This window comes from Papio anubis, chromosome 11 (assembly GCF_008728515.1).
Source record: "Papio anubis isolate 15944 chromosome 11, Panubis1.0, whole genome shotgun sequence".
NCBI classification, from domain to species: Eukaryota; Metazoa; Chordata; class Mammalia; order Primates; family Cercopithecidae; genus Papio; species Papio anubis.
In genome coordinates this window covers 54314583-54335909 of record NC_044986.1, presented here as the reverse complement: position 1 = coordinate 54335909, position 21327 = coordinate 54314583, and the positions used below count along the sequence as shown (strand labels likewise).

The following is a 21327-nucleotide window of genomic DNA, read 5'->3' as shown; positions in this document are numbered from 1 at the left end:
GCACGAGAGGCACAGTCACAATCATTCCCTGTTTGGAATACCAACATTCCTATAGATGAAAAGAGGTGCCTGTCTAATCTGAATAGCTGAAACACTAGTATAGGAATGAGGCTGCGAGGTAAATAGTTTTCCTGCTGACTTGGCAGGGGAGCTGTGGTAGTTTCCACTCTTCACTCTGATAAGTCCTCAGCACATCTAATTGAGAGCCGCCCCAGCTACCCTCATCAAGGCTGGGACCTTGGCCCACCATCGGGTATTACATCTACTTACCTGCCTTAGCCACACCTGGTGCCTACCCAGGGATACCTCCTCTATGGGCTTGAAACTGGAATCATCAACTTAGGAAATAAAACACCAGGAAAAAAATTAAATAAATGAAGCATGCACCACGAGAGAACAAGATAAGCTTCAAGAGATCCCTGCCATTCCAACTCTATAGGAGACAGTGAACTCACCCACCCACCAATAATATAACTACTATAGCCAGCATTGGGGAAAGCCAGCACACAAAGACTCTCTATAACTAAGGAAATCATACAGAGTCTTTACCCCTACAAGTACCAAGAATCAGTTTAGACTAAAATAAAAATTAAAGCCTAATCCTTAAGAGAGAGAGAGAAAAAAAGTAAATAAATAAAAAAAAAAAGTCCAATCAAAAATGTATTCAAGAACAATTCGAAGAAGCAGTCTACCCAAATGAGAAGGAATTAGAAAAGTAATTCTGGTAATATGACGAAAACAGGGCTCTATAACACCCCCAAAGATCACAGTAGCTCCCTAGCAATGGTTCCAAACCTAGAAGAAATCTCTGAATTGCCATATAAATAATTCTGAAGGCTGATTATTAAGCTACTCAAGGAGATACCAGAGAAAGGTGAAAAGCAACTTAAATTTAAAAAACAGAGCCAGGTGTGGTGGCTCATGCCTGTAATCCCAGCACTTTGGGAGGCTAAGGTGGGCGGATCACGAGGTCAGGAGATCGAGACCATCCTGGCTAACACGATGAAACCCCATCTCTACTAAAAATACAAAAAATTAGCCGCATGTGGTGGCAGGCGCCTGTAGTCCCAGCTACGTGGGAGGCTGAGGCAGGAGAATGGCATGAACCCAGGAGGCAGAGCTTGCAGTAAGCCAAGATCACACCACTGCACTCCAGCCTGGCTGACAAAGCAAAACTCCATCTCAAAAAAAAAAAAAAAAAAAAAACAAAACCTCCAAGAAATTTGGGTTTATGTTAAATGGCCAAACCTAAGAATAATTGGTCTTCCTAAAGAAGAGAAATCTAAAAGTTTGGAAAACTTATCTGAGGAAATAATTGAGGAAAACTTCTCTGGCCTTGCTAGAGATCTAGACATCAATTACAGGAAGCTCAAAGAAGTCCTAGGAAATTCATTGCAAAAAGATCATCACAATCCTAAATATATATGCACCTAACACTGGAGCTCCTAAATTCATAAAGTAATTACTGCTAGACCTAAGAAATGATATAACACACAGTAATAGTGGGGCACTTCAGTACTCCACTGACAGCACTCGACAGGTTATCAAGACAGAAAGTCAACAAAGAAACAATGGACTTAAAGTATACCCTAGAACAAATGGACTTTAACAGATATTTACAGAACATTCTACCCAACAACTGCAGAATAAACATTCAAAACATCCTCCAAGATAGACCATATGATAGGCCACAAAACAAGTCTCAATAAATTTAAGAAAATCAAAATCATAACAAGTATCTTCTGAGACCACAGTGGAATAAAACTGGAAATTAACTCCAAAAGAAACCTCAAAGCCATACAAATACATGGAAATTAAACAATCTGCCCTTGAATTATTTTTGTGAATGATTTTTGTGTAAACAATGAAATCAAGATGGAAGTGTAAAAATTCTTTAATCTGAACGATAATAGCGACACAACTTATCAAAACCTCTGGGATACAGCAAAAGCAGTGCCAAGAGTAAAGTTCATAGCATTAAATGCCTACATCAAAAAGTCTGAAAGAGCACAAATAGACAATCTAATGTCACATCTCAAGGAACTAGCGAAACAAGAACAAACCAAAGCCAAACCCAGCAGAATAAAAGAAATAACAAAGATCAGAGCAGAACTAAATGAAATTGAAACAACAAAAAATAATGCAAAATATAAATGAAACAAAAAGCTGGTTCTTTGAAAAGATCAACAAAATCGATAGACCATTAGCTAGATTAACCAAGAAGAGAGAAGATCCAAATAAGCTGAATTAGAAGCAAAACTGGTGACATTACAACTGATACCGCAGAAATACAAGAGATCATTCAAGGCTACTATGAACACCCTCATGTGCACAAACTAGAAAATCTAGAGGAGATGAATAAATTCCTGGAAATATACAACTCACCTAGTAAATCAGGAAAAAATAGAAACTCTGAACAGACCAGTAACAAGTAGCGAGATTGAAACAGTAATAAAGAAATTACCAAGAAAAAAAGTCCAAGACCTGATGGATTCACAGCTGAGTTCTAGCAGATATTCAAAGAAGAATTGGTACCAATCTTACTGAAATTCCATAAGATAAAGAGGGAGTCCTCGCTAAATCATTCTGTGAAGCCAATATTTCCCTAATACCAAAACCAGGAAAGGACATAACAAAGAAAGAAAACTACGGACCAATATCCCTGATGAACATAGATGCAAAAATCCTCAACAAAATACTAGCTAACCAAATCCAACAGCATAGCAAAAACATAATACACCATGATCAAGTGGATTTCATACCAGGGATGCAGGGATGGTTTAACATACACAAGTCTATAAATGTGATATATCACATAAACAGAATTAAAAATAAAAACCATATAATCATCTCAATAGATGCAGAAAATCATTTGACAGAATCTTGCATGCCTTTATGATAAAAACCCTGAGCAAAATTGGCATCGGAGGGACATACTTCAAAATCATAAAAGCTGTCTATGACAGACGCACAGCCATCATCATACTGAATAGGGAAAAGTTGAAAGCATTTTCCCTGAGTACTGGGACAAGACAAGGATGCCCACTTTCACCACTTCTGTTCAACATAGTACTGGAGGTCCTTGCCAGAGCAGTCAGACAAGAGAAAGAAATAAAGGGATCCAGATCAGTAAAGAGGAAATCAAACTGTCACTGTTCACCAGTGACATGATTGAATACCTAGAAAATCCTAGAGACTTATCCAGAAAGTTCCTAGATCTGAGAAATGAATTCAGTAAAGTTTCAGGATACAAAATCTGTGTACACAAACTGCTATACACCAACAACTACCAAGCTGAGAATCAAATCAAGAACTTAAATCTCTTTTGCAACAGCCACAAAATAAAAAATAAAAGTACTTAGGAATATACTTAACCAAGAAGGTGAAAGATTTCTACAAGGAAAACTACAACACACTGCTGAAAGAAATCATAGATAACACAAAGAAATTGAAACACATCCCATGCTCATGAATGAGTAGAGTCAATATTGTGAAAACGACCATACTGCCAAAAACAAACATACTGCCAAAAGATTCAATGCAATGCCCATCAAAATACCATCATCATTCTTCTCAGAACTACAAAAAGAAAAAAGAAAAAAAAAAGCTAAAATTTATATGGAACCAAAAAAGAGTCCATATAGCCAAAGAAATACTAAGCAAAAAGAACAAATCTCTAGGCATCACATTACCCGACTACAAACTACACTGCAAGGGTATAGTTACCAAAACAGCATGGTACTGGTATAAAAATAGGCACATAGACCAGTGGAACAGAATAGAGAATCCAGAAATAAAGCCAAATACTTACAATCAACTGATCTTCAACAAAGCATGCAAAAACATAAATTGGGTAAAGGACACTCTGTCTAACAAATGGTTCTGGCATAATTGGCAAGTCACATGTAGAAGAATGAAACTGAATCCTCATCTCTCACTTTATACAAAAATCTATTCAAGATGGATCAAAGACTTAAATCTAATACCTGAAACTATAAAAATTCTAGATGGTAACATTGGAAATACTCTTCTACAATTGGCTTAGGCAAGGAATTTATGACCAAGAATCCAAAAGCAAATGCAACAAAAACAAAAATAAATAAATGGGACCTAATTAAAAGCTTCTGCACAGCAAAATAAATAATCAGCAGAGTAAACAGACAACCCACAGAGTTGGAGAAAATGTTTGCAAACCGTGCATCTGACAAAGGACTACTATCTAGAATCTACAAGGAATTCAAAGAAATCTGCAAGCGAGAAGCAAATAATCCCTTCAAAAGTGAGCAAAGGGCATAGACAATTCTGAAAAGAAGATATACAAATGGCCAACACACATATGAACAAATGCTCAACATCACTAATAGAGAAATGCAAATTAAAACTGCAAGGGAATACCACCTTACTCCTGTAGGAATGGCAATAATTAAAAAATAAAAAAATAACAGATGTTGGCATGGATGTGTTGAAAAGGGAACACTTTTATACTGCTGGTGGGAATGTAAACTAATATAACCACTATGGAAAACAGTATGGAGATCCCTTAAAGAACTAAAAGTAGGCCGGGCGCGGTGGCTCACGCCTGTAATCCCAGCACTTTGGGAGGCCGGGGCGGGCGGATCACGAGGTCAGGAGATCGAGACCGTCCTGGCTAACATGGTGAAACCCCGTCTCTACTAAAAATACAAAAAATTAGCTGAGCATGGTGGCGGGTACCTGTAGTCCCAGCTACTCAGGAGGCTGAGGCAGGAGAATGGCGTGAACCCAAGAGACAGAGCTTGCAGTGAGCCGACATTGCTCCACTGCACTCCAGCCTGGGCGAGAGCGGGACTCCATCTCAAAAAAAAAAAAACAAAAACAAAAACAAAAACAAAAAACTAAAAGTAGAACTCATTTGACCTAGCAATCCCACTACTGGGTATCTACCCAAAGAAAAAGAAGTTGTTATATGAAAAAGACACTTGCATATGCATGTTTATAGTGGTAGAATTCGCAGTTGCAAAAATATGGAACCAATCTAAATGCCCGTCAACCAATGAATGGATAAAGAAATATACACGATGGAATATTACTCAGCCATAAAAAGGAATGAAATAATGGCATTTGCAGCAACTTGAATGGAGTTGGAGACAATTATTCTAAGTGAACTCAAGAATGGAAAACCAAATACTGTATGCTTGCGCAAGTGGGAGCTAAGCTTTGAGGATGCAAAAGCATAAGAATGAGATTAATGGACTTTGGGAACTTGAGGAAGGGTAGGACACGGGTGAGGGATAAGACTACACATTCAGTAAAATGTACACTGCTTGGGTGACAGGTGCACCAAGATCTCAGAAATCACCACTGAAGAACTTATTCATGTAACAAAAAACCACCTGTTCCCCAAAAGCTATTGAAATAAAATAATAACAATAGTAAACTCTTCTTTGGGTTTGCATTACCTTTAGGGTACATAAACAGGATAAGCAAATAAGGTATTGTATGATTTCGCTCTACTGGGATATATTGTTTCCCTAGACATAAATAGAAGTTTGTTTATTCCTTAAAGAGGTTTATTTTTTTATGATGGCTTTAGTGAGATGTCATTTACATAACATTCTGTTAATTATTTAAAGTATACAGTTCACTGATTTTAGTCAATTCATAGACTTGGGCAACTGTCACCACATTCAACTTACAATATTTTTATCACTTCTGCAAAAAACTTCATATGCATTAGCAGTCCCTACCAATTTCCTTCCAAACTCCCTGTCCCTAGGGAACCACTAATCTATTTTCTATCTCTACGGATTTGCGGCTTCTGGACAATTCATATAAATCGAATTGTACAGTACAACGTGTGGTATTTTGTGACTGTCTTCTTTCATTTAGTTTCATGTTTTTGAAGTTCACCCATGTCATATAAGTCAGTACTTTGTTTTTTATTGCCAAATAATATTCTATTATATGGATATACCGCATTTTGTTTATCCATTCATTCATTGATGGACTTTGGGTTGTTTTTACTTTTTGGCTACTAATAACTGTTATGAACATTTGTATACACATTTCTGTGCAGGTATATGTTTTATTTCTCTCAGGTAGATTCTTATGTGTGAAATTGGTAGGTCCTAGGGTTAAGTTTATGTTTAACTTTTTGAGAAACTGCCAAAGTATTTTTCCAAAGTGACTTCACCGTTTTCTTTAGTTATTTAATTTTTCAAAAAATTATTTAAGTAGGTTTTGGGGTACAGTTTTTTGTTGTTATTGTTACATGGATGAATTATGTAGTGGTAAATGCTAAGATTTTAGTGTATTCATCACCTGAGTAGCGTACATTGTACCTAATATGTAGGTTTTTTAATCCCTAGCCACCCTTCCCACTCTTCTCCTTCCGAGTGTCTAAAGTCCATTATATTACTCTGTATGCCTTTGTTTACTCATACCTTAGTTTCCACTTGTAAGTGAGAACATATAGTGTCTTCACCATTCATTTTACATTCCCACCAGCAATTCATGATGGTTCCATTTTCTCCACATTCTTGAAACCTTTGTTCCTTTTTGTTTTTCTGCTATAAGCCATCCTAGTAGGTGTCAAGTAGCATCTCCTTGTGGTTTGATTTGCCTTTCTCTAATGATTAATGATGTTCAGCATCTTTTTGTGTGCAATATTATTGACTACATATGTCTTCTTTGGGAAAATGTCTATTCAGACATTTTGTTTTTAATTATTGACTTGTATATAAATCCATCAAACTTTTGATTTGCAAATATTTTTTCTGATCTGATTGTCTTTACGTTATAGTATTTGTTGAAGCCTCCAAATTTTTAGTTTTGAAGTCCAATTTGCTTTTTTGTTGTTGTTGTTGTTACCTAGGCTTTTGGTGTAAAATCTAAGAAACCATTGCCTAACCCAAACTCATCAATATTTACTCCTATTTTTCTTGTAAGAATGTTGTAATTTTATCTCTTGCATTGAGATTTATGATACATTTTAAGTAAATTTTTTGTATGCTTTAAGGAAGGAGTCAAACTTCATTCTTTTGCATATGGATATCCAGTTGTCCCAGCACCATTTGTTGATAAGACTGTTACTCCCCCAGTGAATATTCTTGATACCTTTGTTGAAAATAAATTGACCATAAATGTTTTCCATTGTTTCATATTGTCTATCCTTATGCCAAGTACTACACTGCTTTGATTAATGTCGCTTTGGAATAAGTTTTGAATAATGAGTCCTCTAATTTTGTTCTTTTTAAAATTTTATTTTATTTTGAGACTGAGTCTTTGCTCTGTCATCCAGGCTAGAGTGCAGTAGCATGATCGTGTCTTACTGGAGCCTCAAATTACTGGGCTCAAGCAGTCCTCCTACTTAAGCCTCCCAAGTAACTGAGACTACAAGTGTACACTATCACACCCAACTAGTTTTTAAGTTATTTTGTGGAGACTGTGTCTCACTTTGTTGCCCAGGCTAGTCTTGAACTCCTGGGCTCAAGTGATCCTCCTGCCTTGGCCTCCCAAAGTGGTGAGATTGCAGGTGTGAGCCACTGCACCTGGCCTCAACTTTGTTCTTCTTTTTCAAATTTGTTTTGGCTATTCTGGGTCCCTTTCGTTTCCACATGAATTTTAAGATCAGTTTGTCAGTTTCTGCAAAGAAGTCGCAAAATGAGCAACTAATATGGTGATGTAGAATCCAGGAAAAGCAGGGGCTTGCTTTTGCTTATCATTCTGTCCTCCTACACCTGTTTCTCAGTTTTCTTTACATTAAAAAAAAAATTGGATACTTTTTTGCTACATATTTACATGTTTTTAGGTTGAGAATGTTAACTTTTTATTACAAATATCTTTGCTACCACACCTGGCTTATTTTTTATTTCTTATAGAGATGGGGTCTTGCCATATTGCCCAGGCTGGTCTTAAACTCCTAGGCTCAAGCAATCTTCCTGCCTCGGCCTCCCAGAGCACTAGTATTAAAGGCATGAGGCACTGTGTCTGGCTGCATTGTGTTTTTTAAAAAACAACGTGTATGCTTTAATTAAAAAATACTTATTGCTAAAGAATACTAATGATTATCTGAGCATTCAGTGAGTTGTTTCCTTTTGCTAGTAGAGGCTCTTGCCTGTGGCTGCTGATTGATCAAGGTAGTGGCTGCTGAGGGTTGGAGTGCCTGCAGCAATTTCTTAAAATAAGACAGCAATGAAGTTTGCCACATAAATTTACTCTTTTTTAAATGAAAGGTTTCTCTGGAGCATGTGATGCTCTTTGATAGAATTTTACCCACAGTAGAACTTTCAAAATTGGAGTCACTCCTCTCAGATCCTGCCTCTGCTTTATCAAGTAAGTTTATGTAATATTCTAAATCATTCATTGTCATTTCAACAATGCATTTCAACATTGTCATTTCAACAATGTCATTTCAACAATGCTTTCAACAATGCATCTTTACTAGGAGTAGATTCCATCCTAAGAAACCACTTTCTTTGCTCATCCATAAGAAGCCACTCTGAGGCCAGGGGCAGTGACTTCTGCCAGTAATCCCAACACTTTGGGAGGCCAGGGTGGGTGGATCGCTAGAGCTCAGGAGTTTGAGACCAGCCTGGGCAACATGGCGAAACCTCGTCTACAAAAGAATACAAAAATTAGCCAGACTTGGTGGCGCACACCTGTAGTCCCAGATACTCAGGAGGCTGAGGTGGGAAGGATTGCTTGAGTACAAGAGTGAGCCATGATTGTGCCACTGCCCTCCAGCCTGGGTGACAGAGCGAGACCCTATCTCAGTCAGCCAATCAATAAAACAAGCAAGCAAGCCACTGTTCATCCATTCAAGGTTTATCATGAGTTTGCAGCAATTCAGTCATCTCTTACAGCCTTCAGTCTTAATTCTAGTTCACTTGCTCTTTCTACCACATCTGCAGTTACCTCCTCCACTGAAGTCTTGAATTGAACTCCTCAGAGTCATCCATGAGGGTTGGAATTAACTTCTTCCAAACTCCTGTTAATGTTGATATTTTGACCTCCTCCCAGGAATCTCGAATCTTCTTTATGCCATCTAGAATGGTGAATTCTTTCCAAAAGCTTTTCAATTTACATTGCCCCAGTCCATCAGAGGAATTACTATCAATGGCAGCTGTATGTAGCCTTGCAAAATATATTTCTTAAATAATACAACTTAAAAGTTGAAATTACTCCTTGATCCATAGAACTGCAAAAGGAATGTTGTTAGCAGGCATGCAAACAACATTAATCTCCTTGTACATCATCAGTGCTCTTGTTAGGTGACCAGGTGCGCTGTCAATGAGCAGTAATATTTTGGAAGGAATCTTTTTTTCTGAGTAGTAGTTCTCAATGGTGGGCTGAAAATATTCAGTAAACCATGCTATAAACAGATGTGCTGTCATCCAGGCTTTGAGCCCAGGCAGAGTAGATTCAGCACTTTTTTTTTTTTTTTTGAGACAGGGTCTTGGCCTGGGCTGGAGTCCAGTGGCATAATCATAGCTCACTGTAGCCCCCAACTCCTGGGCTCAAGCAATCCTCCCACCTCAGCCTCTCGAGTAGCTGGGACTACAGGCATGTTCCACCACACCCAACTAATTTTTAAATTTTTTGTAGAGACGGGGTCTCACTATGGTGCTCAGGCTGTTCTTGAGCTCCTTGCCTCAAGTTGTCCTCTGGTCTCAAGCAATCCTCCCATCTCAGCCTCCGAAAGAGCTGGGAGATTCAGCATAATTCTTAAGGGCTCTAGGACAAATGAGTGAGTATTGGCTTCAACTTAAAGTCACCAGCTGCATTTGCCCATAACAAGAGAGTTAGCCTGTCCTTTGAAGCTTTGAAGCCAGATACTGACTTCTTATCTCTAGCTATGAAAACCCTAGGTGGCATTTTTTTCAATAGAGGGCTGTTTCATCTACATTGAGAATCTGTTGTTTGGGGTAGATACCTTCATCAGTTGTCTTCTGGATAAGTTGCTGTAGCTTCTACAACAACACTTTCTGCTTCACCTTGCATTTTAGGTTAAAAACAGCATCTTTCCATAAACTTCTGCTAGGATCTATGAACCAGCATTTGCTAGCTTTGCATTTTTCTTCTGCAGCTTCCTCATGGTGACTCTCAGCCTTAATACAGTTGAAAAGAGTCTTATCCTGGATTAGGCTTTGGCCTGAGGTAATGTTGTGGCTGATTTGGTCTTCTATCCAGACCACTAAAACTTTCTTCATATTAGCAGTCAGGCTGTTTCACTTTCTTATCATTTGTGTGTTTACTGTAGTTAGCACTCTGAATTTCCTTCAAGAGCTTTTTCTTTGCATTCATAGCTTGGCTGTTTGGCACAAGAGGCCTAGTTTTAGGCCTGTCTTTGCTTTCAAAATGCCTTCCTTACTAAGTTAATCACTTTTTAGCTTTTGATTTAAAGTGAGAAACGTGACATTTCCTTTCATTGAACACTTAGAGGCCGTTGGAGGGTTATTAATTATTCATTGGAGGGTTATTAATTATTAATTGGCCTAATTTCAATATTATTGTGTCTCAGGGATAGGGAGGCCTGAGGAGAGGAAGAGAGATGGGGGAACAGCTGGTCAGTGGAGCAGTCAAGACACACATATTTATCCAATTTGCCATCTTATGTGGGCGTGCTTCGTGACATCCCAAAATAATCACAAGAGTAACATCAAAGATCACTAATCACAGATCACCATAACAGATATAATAAGTTTGAAAAATTTCAAAAATTACCAAATTGTAATACAGAGACATGAAGTGAGCACATGCTGTTGGAGAAGTGGTGCCAATAGATTTGCTCAAGCTGCCACAGACCTTCAATTTGTAAATAATGCAGTATATTTATAAAGCACAATGAAGTGAAACACAGTAAAATGAGGTATACCTGTACAGTTGCATAGTCTGCCTCCACACAAGATATCATATTATAGTTATTTTTCTCTATATATCCTTCCAGAGATATTTTTAAACATGGAAATACTGTATATGTTTATTACAAAATCTACCTTAAACACTTTCTGTTTCTTGTTTTTTCCCCCATAAGTGTAAACCTGCCCTTTGTTCATCAAATAAATTTCAAATGATTTTTTTAATCTTTTTTTCTTTTGATATCTGCATGGGAAAAACACTGTGAACCCATAGAAATGATAAATATTTATAGTGGTGAATACCCTAAATACTCTCACTTGATCATTACACATTCTATGCCTGTGAGAAAATATCACATGTACCCCGTAAGTATGTACAAATACTATCTACCAAAAAAAACCAACTGTGACATTTCTGAGTTTTAGTTGGAAATGCCGTCCCTAATTATTATCAGTTACTCAAGGATTCCTACATGTTTTCGGGGACCCTTTTATCATTTCAATCTTTGATACATTTGGAATTTATCCTGACATATGCTATCAAGTATGAATACAACTTATTTTTTCCTGATCACTGTTTAATCAGAATAACACCATTTAATAAATAATCCTTCCCCACTGATTTAAAATTCCATTCTCATATAATAAGTTCTCACGTATGTTTCATTCTAAAATATGTTTTAATATCTGGTAGGATGGCAAGGTTAGTTCCACCTTATTAATCTTATTTTTTTTTTTTTACATATGTGAACTTTAGAGTTGGCTTATGGTTAAAAACAATTTTTGAGGCCGGGCATGGTGGCTTACTCCGGTAATCCCAGCACTTTGGGAGGCTGAGGCGGGTGGATTGCTTGAGGCCAGGAGTTTGAGACCAGCCTGGCCAACATGGTGAAACCTCACCTCTACTAAAAATACAAAAATTAGCTGGCCGTGTTGTCACGCACCTGTAATCCCAGGTACTTGGAGGCTGAGGCACAAGAATCACTTGAATCCTGGAGGCGGGGGTTGCAGTGAGCCGAGATCACATCACTGCACTCCTGCCTGGGCAACAGAGAGAGACTGTGTCCCTCCCCACCCCCCAAAAAAAGAGTTGGTATTTTTATTATAATCGCACTTTAGCTGTAGATTAAGGAAAATTGATATAGTTTATTATGTTGAATCTTTTTTGAGAACATAGGTGTGTGTCTTAGGAATGTTTTAAAGATACCTTCTTATACATCTTTTACTTATCTAGCTTATTTTCATGTTTTGGGGGGGTTACATTTTATAAATGGGGTCTTTTCTTTCATTACATTTTCTAATGAGTTGTTTGTGTTTAGAAAGCTTATTTTCTGTTTACTAATTTGTATTCAAATGCCATGTCATATATTTTATTATTTGTATTTGTCTTTAATTTTATTTTCCAGTGTACAAATATTATCTTCAGAGTATTTATCTCCACCTTTCCAAATTATTATACCTCTAATTTCTTTCTCTCTAATTGCATTTACTAGGAACTCCAGAATATTAGATGATAATAATATAAAAGACATCGTGATAAAATATTCTTGTGAAAGCTTCTTGTATTTTAAAAGAAGTGCTTTTTCAGTTCTGTCCTTTAAACTTGAGACTAACTCCTGGTAGGTTGAGGTAGATAGTTTTATCATATTGGAAATATTCATCTATCCTTATATTACAAAAGTTTTCATCAGTACTGGATGTTAAATTTGTAAAGTGCCTTTTCAGCATCCATTGATATGACTGCGATATTTTTTTCTTCTCAAATCTATTAGAATGAATTACCTGAGTAGATTTTATCTTTTGCCACCCTTGTGGCTGGGATAAACCCCACATGGTCAAGGAGTATTAGCTTTTTAATATTCACTGTTTTTTTTTTGACAGGTTTATCATGTTCATTCCGATAGCTATGAGACACAAAATCAGCATTATGGAAGAAGCTTAACAAAAGAAACTATAAAAGATGGTAAGGATTAAAAAACTAATGCTTTTATGATTGAACAGTTAATTCTAAAGTTATTTCAGTTTTAGTTGTCATTTGGAAAAGTGATTTGATTCATAATCATTTTTTTAAAAAAAATAATGAAACTTAGATTTACAGAATTGGATTAATCACAGGCCCTGGTTCATAATACATCAAGACCATGGGACTATGAATGGCCCTGTTACATTTTCATTTATTTCTTATTAATATAACTTAAAAAAATAATGAACAGCTGTGTACCAACCATCTAGCTCAATACTGGAACTAGAGGTTGTCTATAAAATTATTTTGTAAGTAAACGTTATAGATCATAGTATATTAAAACTGCTTGTTACATAAGAGACTTTAAAATATGTGTTGTAGCATGTAATGTATTTTTATTGAATTTTTCCATGTGTAGTTGAACTATGTAAGTTTCTAGAGCTCTTCATAATGAATAATTAAGTGGCATTAAACTGATTTAAATAAAATCTGTTAACATACATATATATATGTTTCTAAAATATTTATGGCCAAGATATTACAAAAACAACAATATCCTAGCTTCCTGGAAATAACTTTATATTACACGTTTATTCTTAGCTCTACTAAGATAGTTAGAGAAGAACTTATGCATAGTGTAAAAAGTTTGTAGAAGAATTCTTATTTTGTGTATAGAAAGCAAACATCCATAGCTTGAGCTTAACAATTAGTGTTTGCCTTGGAGTACTTAATCAACAGCAAAATAACTTTCAGATGGGCTATTTAAAAAATATTTTCCCATGCTACTAATTTAGTCATACCTGAATGTATCTTTTAATAGTTTCTGTCCCAAATTGGGGAAACAAGTTATTTGAAAGCAGAAATCAAATTATATATACCTATAAATTCCCAAGTATGATAAACTAGGCCTAGTTTTTAAAAAGCCCTAATAATCTGATAGGTTAAAACATTTAAAGGTCTCAATTTTCAATAATATACCTACCCTGGAAAAGCGCTATTCCCAAAAGTGAGCTGAACTTTTTGGAACAATTGACTTAATCAATATTATTGAAAGCAAATGAAAATTAGCAGAGTTATGGTTTGGTATTTGGTAATGGTACCATTAAAAAATAATTAAATTTGACTCTAGGTTTTAGTTAGCTCTAAATGAGATTCTAACAAACAATTTTTTTTGTTTTTTTGGTTTTTTTCCCAAGACAATCTTGCTCTATTGCCCAGGCTGGAGCACAGTGGCACGATCTCGGGTCACTGCAACCTCTACCTCCCAGGTTCAGGTGATTCTCGTGCCTCAGCCTCCCAAGTAGCTGGGAGTACAGGCATGTGTCACCAAGCCTAATTTTTGTATTTTTAGTAGAGACGAGGTTTTACCATGTTGGCCAGGCTGGTCTTGAACTCCTGACCTCAGGTGATCTACCCGTCTCTGTCTCCAAAAGTGCTGGGATTACAGGCGTGAGCCACTGTGCCCAGCCCGAACAAGTAATTTTACTGTAAAATTTCTCACAATAGCAAATAGAGCAAGTCTTGGAATCCTATTTCTTTTTTCTTTTTTTTTTTTTTTTAGACGGAGTCTAGCTCTGTCGCCCAGGTTGGAGTGCAGTAGCATGATCTCGGCTCACTGCAAGCTCCGCCTCCCGCGTTCACACAATTCTCCTGCTCAGCCTCCCGAGTAGCTGGGATTACAGGCACCTGCCACCATGCCTGGCTAATTTTCTTTTTTTTTTTTTTGTATTTTTAGTAGAGATGGGGTTTCACCGTGTTAGCCAGGACGGTCTCGATATCCTGACCTCGGGATCCGCCCATCTCGGCCTCCCAAAGTGCTGGGATTACACGCATGAGCCACCACACCCAGCCTGGAATCCTATTTCTTAAGAGAATATAGTGAGAGAAGTAAACTATCAGTCAAGTGTAATAAATTTTCTTTTGTCTAAATAGGACATTTCATATCATGTTAGTGTAATTTAAATGTTTTCTAGTCAGATCATCTTCACCAAAAATTAAGCTGAGGTCAGATTTCTATATCTGACTAGAATTCTTAGAATTCTAGGATTAACTGTTCACTTAATTATAAGGGAGGATGGGGAAAATATTGGAGAATTCTGTGATGAGTTTACTTCCCAAATAATAGTTATTTCATAATTTGATTATAATGCTCATATTTTTCTTTTTTATAGGAGTCTCCAGATTTTTTCATAATGGGTATTGCTTAAGAAAAGATGCTGTTGCTGCCAGTATTCAGAAGATTGAGAAAATTCTGCAGTGGTTTGAAAACCAGAAGCAACTTAACTTTTACGCAAGTTCATTACTATTTGTTTATGAAGGTTCATCTCAGCCAACCACTACAAAATTGAATGACAGAACTTTGGCAGAAAAGTTTTTGTCCAAAGGACAACTGTCAGACACAGAAGTACTAGAGTACAATAATAACTTTCATGTGTTAAGTTCCACAGCTAATGGAAAAATAGAGGCTTCAGTGGGCAAAAGCTTGTCCAAGATGTATGCTCGTCACAGGAAAATGTATACAAAAAAGCATCACAGTCAGACTTCATTGAAAGTTGAACATCTGGAGCAAGACAATGGGTGGAAAAGCATGTCACAGGAACATTTAAATGGAAATGTACTTTCCCAACTGGAAAAAGTTTTCTACCATCTTCCCACTGGTTGCCAAGAGATCGCTGAAGTAGAAGTGCGAATGATAGATTTTGCTCATGTGTTCCCTAGCAACACAATAGATGAGGGATATGTTTATGGGCTAAAGCATTTAATTTCTGTACTTCGAAGTATTTTAGACAATTGAATTCTCTGTTACAGTCTTTTTAAAGGGTGGGCCAATCATAGTGAAGAGGAGCAGTCAATATCTCTGCACCTGTAATGCTGTGTAAAAAATTTGTATTGTGAGTCGACATTTTATTTGTCTTTATACTTTTGGAAGAAAGGTTAACTTTTTTATAATCTTACTCAGGAAAACTAATTATTTGTTCATTAGAAAACTATGAAGAATAAAGAAACTTAGGAATGTTAAGCAGGGAATGTGGTGGTACATGGCTTAAACATCTTTTTTGGCTCAAGCAAAATGCAAACCATTATTCAGTCATTAAGAGTTTAGTTAGCTTTCTGTAGCCAGTTCATGAAATCTCTGTCCACCCAGCCTTGACAATGAGCCATATCTAAAATATTACGTTATTAGAACACCTATCAAAATCTCAAAAGCACAGGTTGATGTCCTTAGTATTGCTATGTATGAAGTTACTAAAACTGGAGAAAATTCTACTTCAGAAATAAGTACTGTTTAGGTTTTATATTAAAAGTTCAGACCAGCGTATCAAAGGGTGCTTCTTAGTGAAATGATTTAGTATCGTTGCATTCCAAAAGCAGATTTTCTCTTTAATTTTTACATCTCTCTCTCAAAATATTATACTTCATGAAAAAGACAATTGACATGGATGACAACAACAAAGTCTTGAAATTAAGGGCACACTAATTGTTCTTACCTGGGTTAGGGGAAGAGAGATGTTATTTTCAAGGAACAAAATATTTTCTTTTACAATCGAAAATTCATGAGAAAATTGGAATATAAATTTATTACATTGTGAAAAGTATCGTAAACCATATACCTTTGTATCTAAATGCAGCTTCAAAAAAGTAAATAATTGAAGTTTTATTTCTCCTCTAAATAACTTGAATTTTTTCTTTAAAAATTTATGTATTTTTGTGTCCCCATTTAGTTAAGCAGTAGTGTAAATGTTGTTAAAAGCAGTTTCTCAGAATTATAGTAAGCAATGAAAGACAGTATCTAATTAGGTTGTTATCAAAATGCCATGTGTAAATTAGTCCCTAATATAGGGTCTGGTGCGTATCTATATTCATGCTTCTATTTCACTCTTAATCAAAACAGTTTTATATTATGTTGAATGGTGAAATTATAACTTAATTTCATGGGGACAGGGACAGTGCTACTGTTCCTGGAAAAATTAGATTTGTATTATCTTTGTTTCACACCCACCACCTTAAAAAAAATCAACTAGTTGTTTGTCATTGAAAACATTTAAAACTTTGAGTCTTCAAATACATTTTATGTTAATGCTGTCATTACTTGCACTTCGATTCACTAATAACATTTCTAGGTAGTTATCAGTTTTGTCATAGTTCTGGAAAATATTTTGGGGTTGTAAATTGTTTCTCCTCTTTTTCTTCTAGAGTTACAAATTGAATTTTTAAATCTTAGCGCCTTTGTTGTAGTGTGGAGAAAATTTCACAATTTTATGTTTATTTTACCTTCTCAGCCTTCTCTGGGGGTACTTTGCAAATACCTGAGTACAAACAGAAGTACCAACTAAATGCTCTATGAACTCTATCCTTAGTAAATCTATTTAACCTGAATAACTTAAAATCACATGCATTTTGTAATAGCAAAATTTGATTTTAATTTTTTATTTAGAATTGGTGTAATTATCACAGGGACTTCCAATTTTTCTTCACTTTTCAAATGGATATTGGCTATAGTTTTATGTTTTAATGGGAGTGAATTTCAAGTGATAATCAGAAAATTTTTAGTTTTACTTTTTTCTTTTACAGTATGGATTTTGTTGTTATTTGGATAGTGGTTCAATAAATCTTAAGTTCAGATAATTAAACACTATTTTGAATCTTAACAAGATACTGAGGCTTTTTTTGTATGGGATTATATCAACCTATGTACAATGAATTTAATACACTTAAGTATTATCAGATTTTTGCACATTTTAGCTCAATAAAATCTGAATTAACTGTTCAAGATTTTTTTTTATCTGTATTTGAAAATATAATTTTGTAAAATCAATGTCTTACCCTTTTGATAAAATAGATCGTTTTGTTTTTAATAAAGCAAGAAGCCCTCTTATCTGTTGTTTTTCAGGGAAGGGATTAACATTTAATTCTGTTTACATTTGTTATTGTTATCCAATGCTCATTTTGTGTTGCTTTATAAGAAAGCTTAGGTGTAACAGAATAAGTATCTGTTTATCTAATCTACATGTGACTATTTTAGTCTCTCTCAGTCACTTAATGTTATGCTGAAATTTACCACTGTGGGGATGAATGATCACTATTCAACAAGCATATTTGAACATGTAAAGGCTTAAGAAATAAGCATATTAGGGATATAGTTTGGGTAAATAGGATTCTCATAGTTTTTTTCCCCTATGAAACATAAGTAATGATTTTAGTGTATTTCTTATGGAATACACTCATTTAAAAAGGACTTTAAGAAATTGTGGATGTGAATAATACCTTTCTCTAATAAAAATTTAAATTGTATAATAGTTTTGTAATAAAGTATTTACATTAATTGATATTTTAATATGGATGGACATTGCATAGATTCAAGTAAATTAAAATCAATGATAAATGCTAAATATTTTATCTAAATAGTTTTTCAAGAAACAGTTATGAAAATGTGTATATTAAATGGCTCTAATGTGGAGCTTGTGGTATTTCAACTCAGTATTCATTATTCTTTGTTTCGTGCGTCTGGAAAGATTGTACTTACTTTTCTTCTTTACACTACAATTTGCTCTTATGGGGCTCTAAACTGTTCAACTGAAGAACCTTTGTCTGTATTTTGATTGAGCATAATTTAGTATTTTATGATTTCCAAGATGATGTTCTTATGTCTATCAAGTCTGTGTATCAAATTTATAACATCATTTAAGAAAAAGGAATTTCCGTAGACCCTTCAGTTGCAATTTTTTGTTTCACACAACTGAAAATACATTTGTTCCTAGGGGTTGGAATATTGTAGAAGATGTAGGATGAAAGAAAACGATAGAACAACGAAAGAATTCTGTTTGTGAAATTACAGGAATTGTGTCTACTATGGTAAAGCATTGTCATCATTGTAGTACATTTTCTCTTACTAGTTTGACATTTACACGTTAAAACTTGTTTTGCTTTAAAAAATGTTTACAATGCTTACCTTTTTGCTCTGGCGCCTTTAGTCTTGATTTGATACGTTTGTACCCTCAGTTATCCTTTCTATTACATGTTTTTGATGTTTTCATAGCCTAGGAAACATCTATTCCTTTTGAATAATTGTCAATCTGATTATCTAAAGAGGTAACAATTATCTGTTATTGCTTTGGAAAAACAAGTAGGGTTGTCTTTGGAGGCCAGGCTTCTTAGTTCATTCAAAAATATTTCTTGGATTTATGCCATGTGTTAAGCATTTTTAGCCCCCAGTATTACAACTGTGAACCAAACAGATAAGGTCCTAACCATTTTCAGCATTCTCTTTGGATGGGGTGGGATTGGGGACTTAATTAAAATAGAGATATAGAAAAATAGGCATCTAAATAATAAGTATGGGGTTGAAATAAAGCAACTAACAATAGTTGAAGTGAGAAGTAATATTTTGCAGTATTGTAACCCCTATTTAAGTTTGGGTAGTAGTTACAGATAGCATAAAAAAGCCTTAATTTTTCACTTTCCTTGCTGGCAAAGGTACATTTATTTAGACTGTCCATTTAAAGTAATGTTTAACATAAACATTGCTCTGAGAAACATTCCATTACATATTCCCAAGCAAATGAGCTGCATCTTCTTTACTGTATTTTACAATTTAGTACAACAGTTTTCAATCTTAACATCACTGTTATTTTAAATTTGGCAATGAATATGAAATTACTTTTGACTTACAGACTGATTATATTATTACTTTGAAAACGCATTAATTTCTTAGAAAAGTTTGGAGCCTCTATCTTTTTTTGAGTTAATATTTAAGTTCTCATTACTTATATTAATAGCCTGTACTAAGTGAAAATATTATTCATGCAAGTAAACAAGTCACTATAGGCTTTCGAGACTTTTCCTTAATTTTAGATTTTGTCATCATTGAGGTTTAAATTTTTTACCTACTGTCCACTTAAAATATATATTAACAGTTTGTGAAGTGAAATAGTTTTAAGTATGATGTATGATGCACCTGCATATAAATGAAAATGGCGTGCACAAAGACACTTTACTATGGGAACTGTACTGGAAGATTTATGAAAGCATGTGAAATTGCACCTAAAATTGTGTTATTAGTGACTATGAGCAACAATGCTAAATTTATTGTACTTGATGAATGAATGTATTTAGTCTAGTCACAGTTACTTTGGTTTAAATGTATAAATGTCTTTAGGGTTTTTTTTTTAATGTGTTTGTAATTTGTACTATTGTGGGAGTATACTTGGACTGCAGGGGTTATTGTCAATGTGTGATTTGTGTTTTTATTTTATAGAATCATCTAATGTGATATACCAATTTTTATAAGTGATATTTACATAATTCTAATAACTGTATATTTGACAACCTATTAAAATGTTTTGCATTGGAACTTTTTTCATTAATTGTAACATGCTAACAAACATGGTGGTTTAAAAATAACTCATTCATTCAACAGATATTTGAATGTTATGTATCAGAAACTACAGGAATCATTGGGGAATCAAAGATGACAAAGTGCATCAATAGAAATTCCCTAATTTCAGACAAATTGGAGAAGGGATTTTTTTTTAAGCGTACACATTGGAAATGATAAAATATTTAAAGTTTTCCATGGATATTTATTTTTTGTATCACATAAACTAAAATCTTTAGAATCAACCTAGAAGGAGAAGTGGGCCATAGGAGAAACAAATTGATATGGCTATGAAAATGCAATAACTTAAGCTTAAGTAGGTAAGTTTTTTTTTTTTTGGTTTTGTTTTTGCATGTATTTGAAATTTCAGGAATTAGTGACCAAGTTATTCTTTTCATTATTAGTTAAAAAGAGGGTACTGTTGAACACCTACTGGTTTTCCAGGCACTATATCTTGCTTTGGAGATTTTAAAAAGTTAAAAAGGATTCAGTACCTATTATCAAGACATATACTGACTGAAAGAGAAGAAAACATGTTGATGTGGGATAAAGTAGTGGAATTATGATTGACTTCTCAATATCCACAGGGTTGTAAAGATAGAGAAGTCATTCTAATAGCATGCAAGAGGAAGAAGAGAGTGTAATTTATAATATCGTAGTGCTAAAGAAGGTTGTATTGAATTCCACCGTAATGCCTGCTTCTTTGTGAATGCTATGAGGAGGAGCAATACTATGTGATGTAGTAGTTTTTTCCCTCCTGATTAAGATAGGCTACTTAACTGCTAAAAAACAAAACAAAACAAAACACCATGGAACCCCACTGCCACAGTCCCCAAGTTATAGCTAAGTGTAAAGACTAAATAAAAGCTAAAGAGAAAGAATAAAAAGTGAAAATAATTGTAAGTAAAAATAATCACGTGAGGATTTTGTTTAAATGCAGATTCTGATTAAGTAGACTGGACTGGACTCGGATGCTGGTCCATGGACCGCACTTTTGACTAACAAGATTTGCAACAAGTTCCTTGGAGGTAGGGCGTGCACTACCACTTGAACAGAGGCCCAACTAGAGCTGTTTGAAGGCCAAGAGAGTGCTGACAACAGAAAAGGAAATGAGCTTAGAATGTGAAGAAAATACAGCCAGAAATGGCTTA

General features: G+C 35.1%; 1 protein-coding gene across 2 annotated transcripts in view; it reads left to right on the top strand.

Moving 5' to 3' along the window:
- The window catches only part of IPMK (inositol polyphosphate multikinase), a 77278-nt gene extending 57126 nt beyond the window's left edge, over positions 1-20152 (top strand). For both annotated transcript variants that reach the window (XM_003919541.3, XM_021943439.2), the window contains exons 5-6: positions 12720-12801; positions 14973-20152. In XM_003919541.3, the coding sequence (XP_003919590.1) occupies positions 12720-12801; positions 14973-15595 (705 nt within the window). In that variant the 3' untranslated portion in view covers positions 15596-20152. The remainder of the gene's footprint in view (positions 1-12719; positions 12802-14972) is intronic.
- The last annotated feature ends 1175 nt before the right edge of the window (positions 20153-21327 follow it).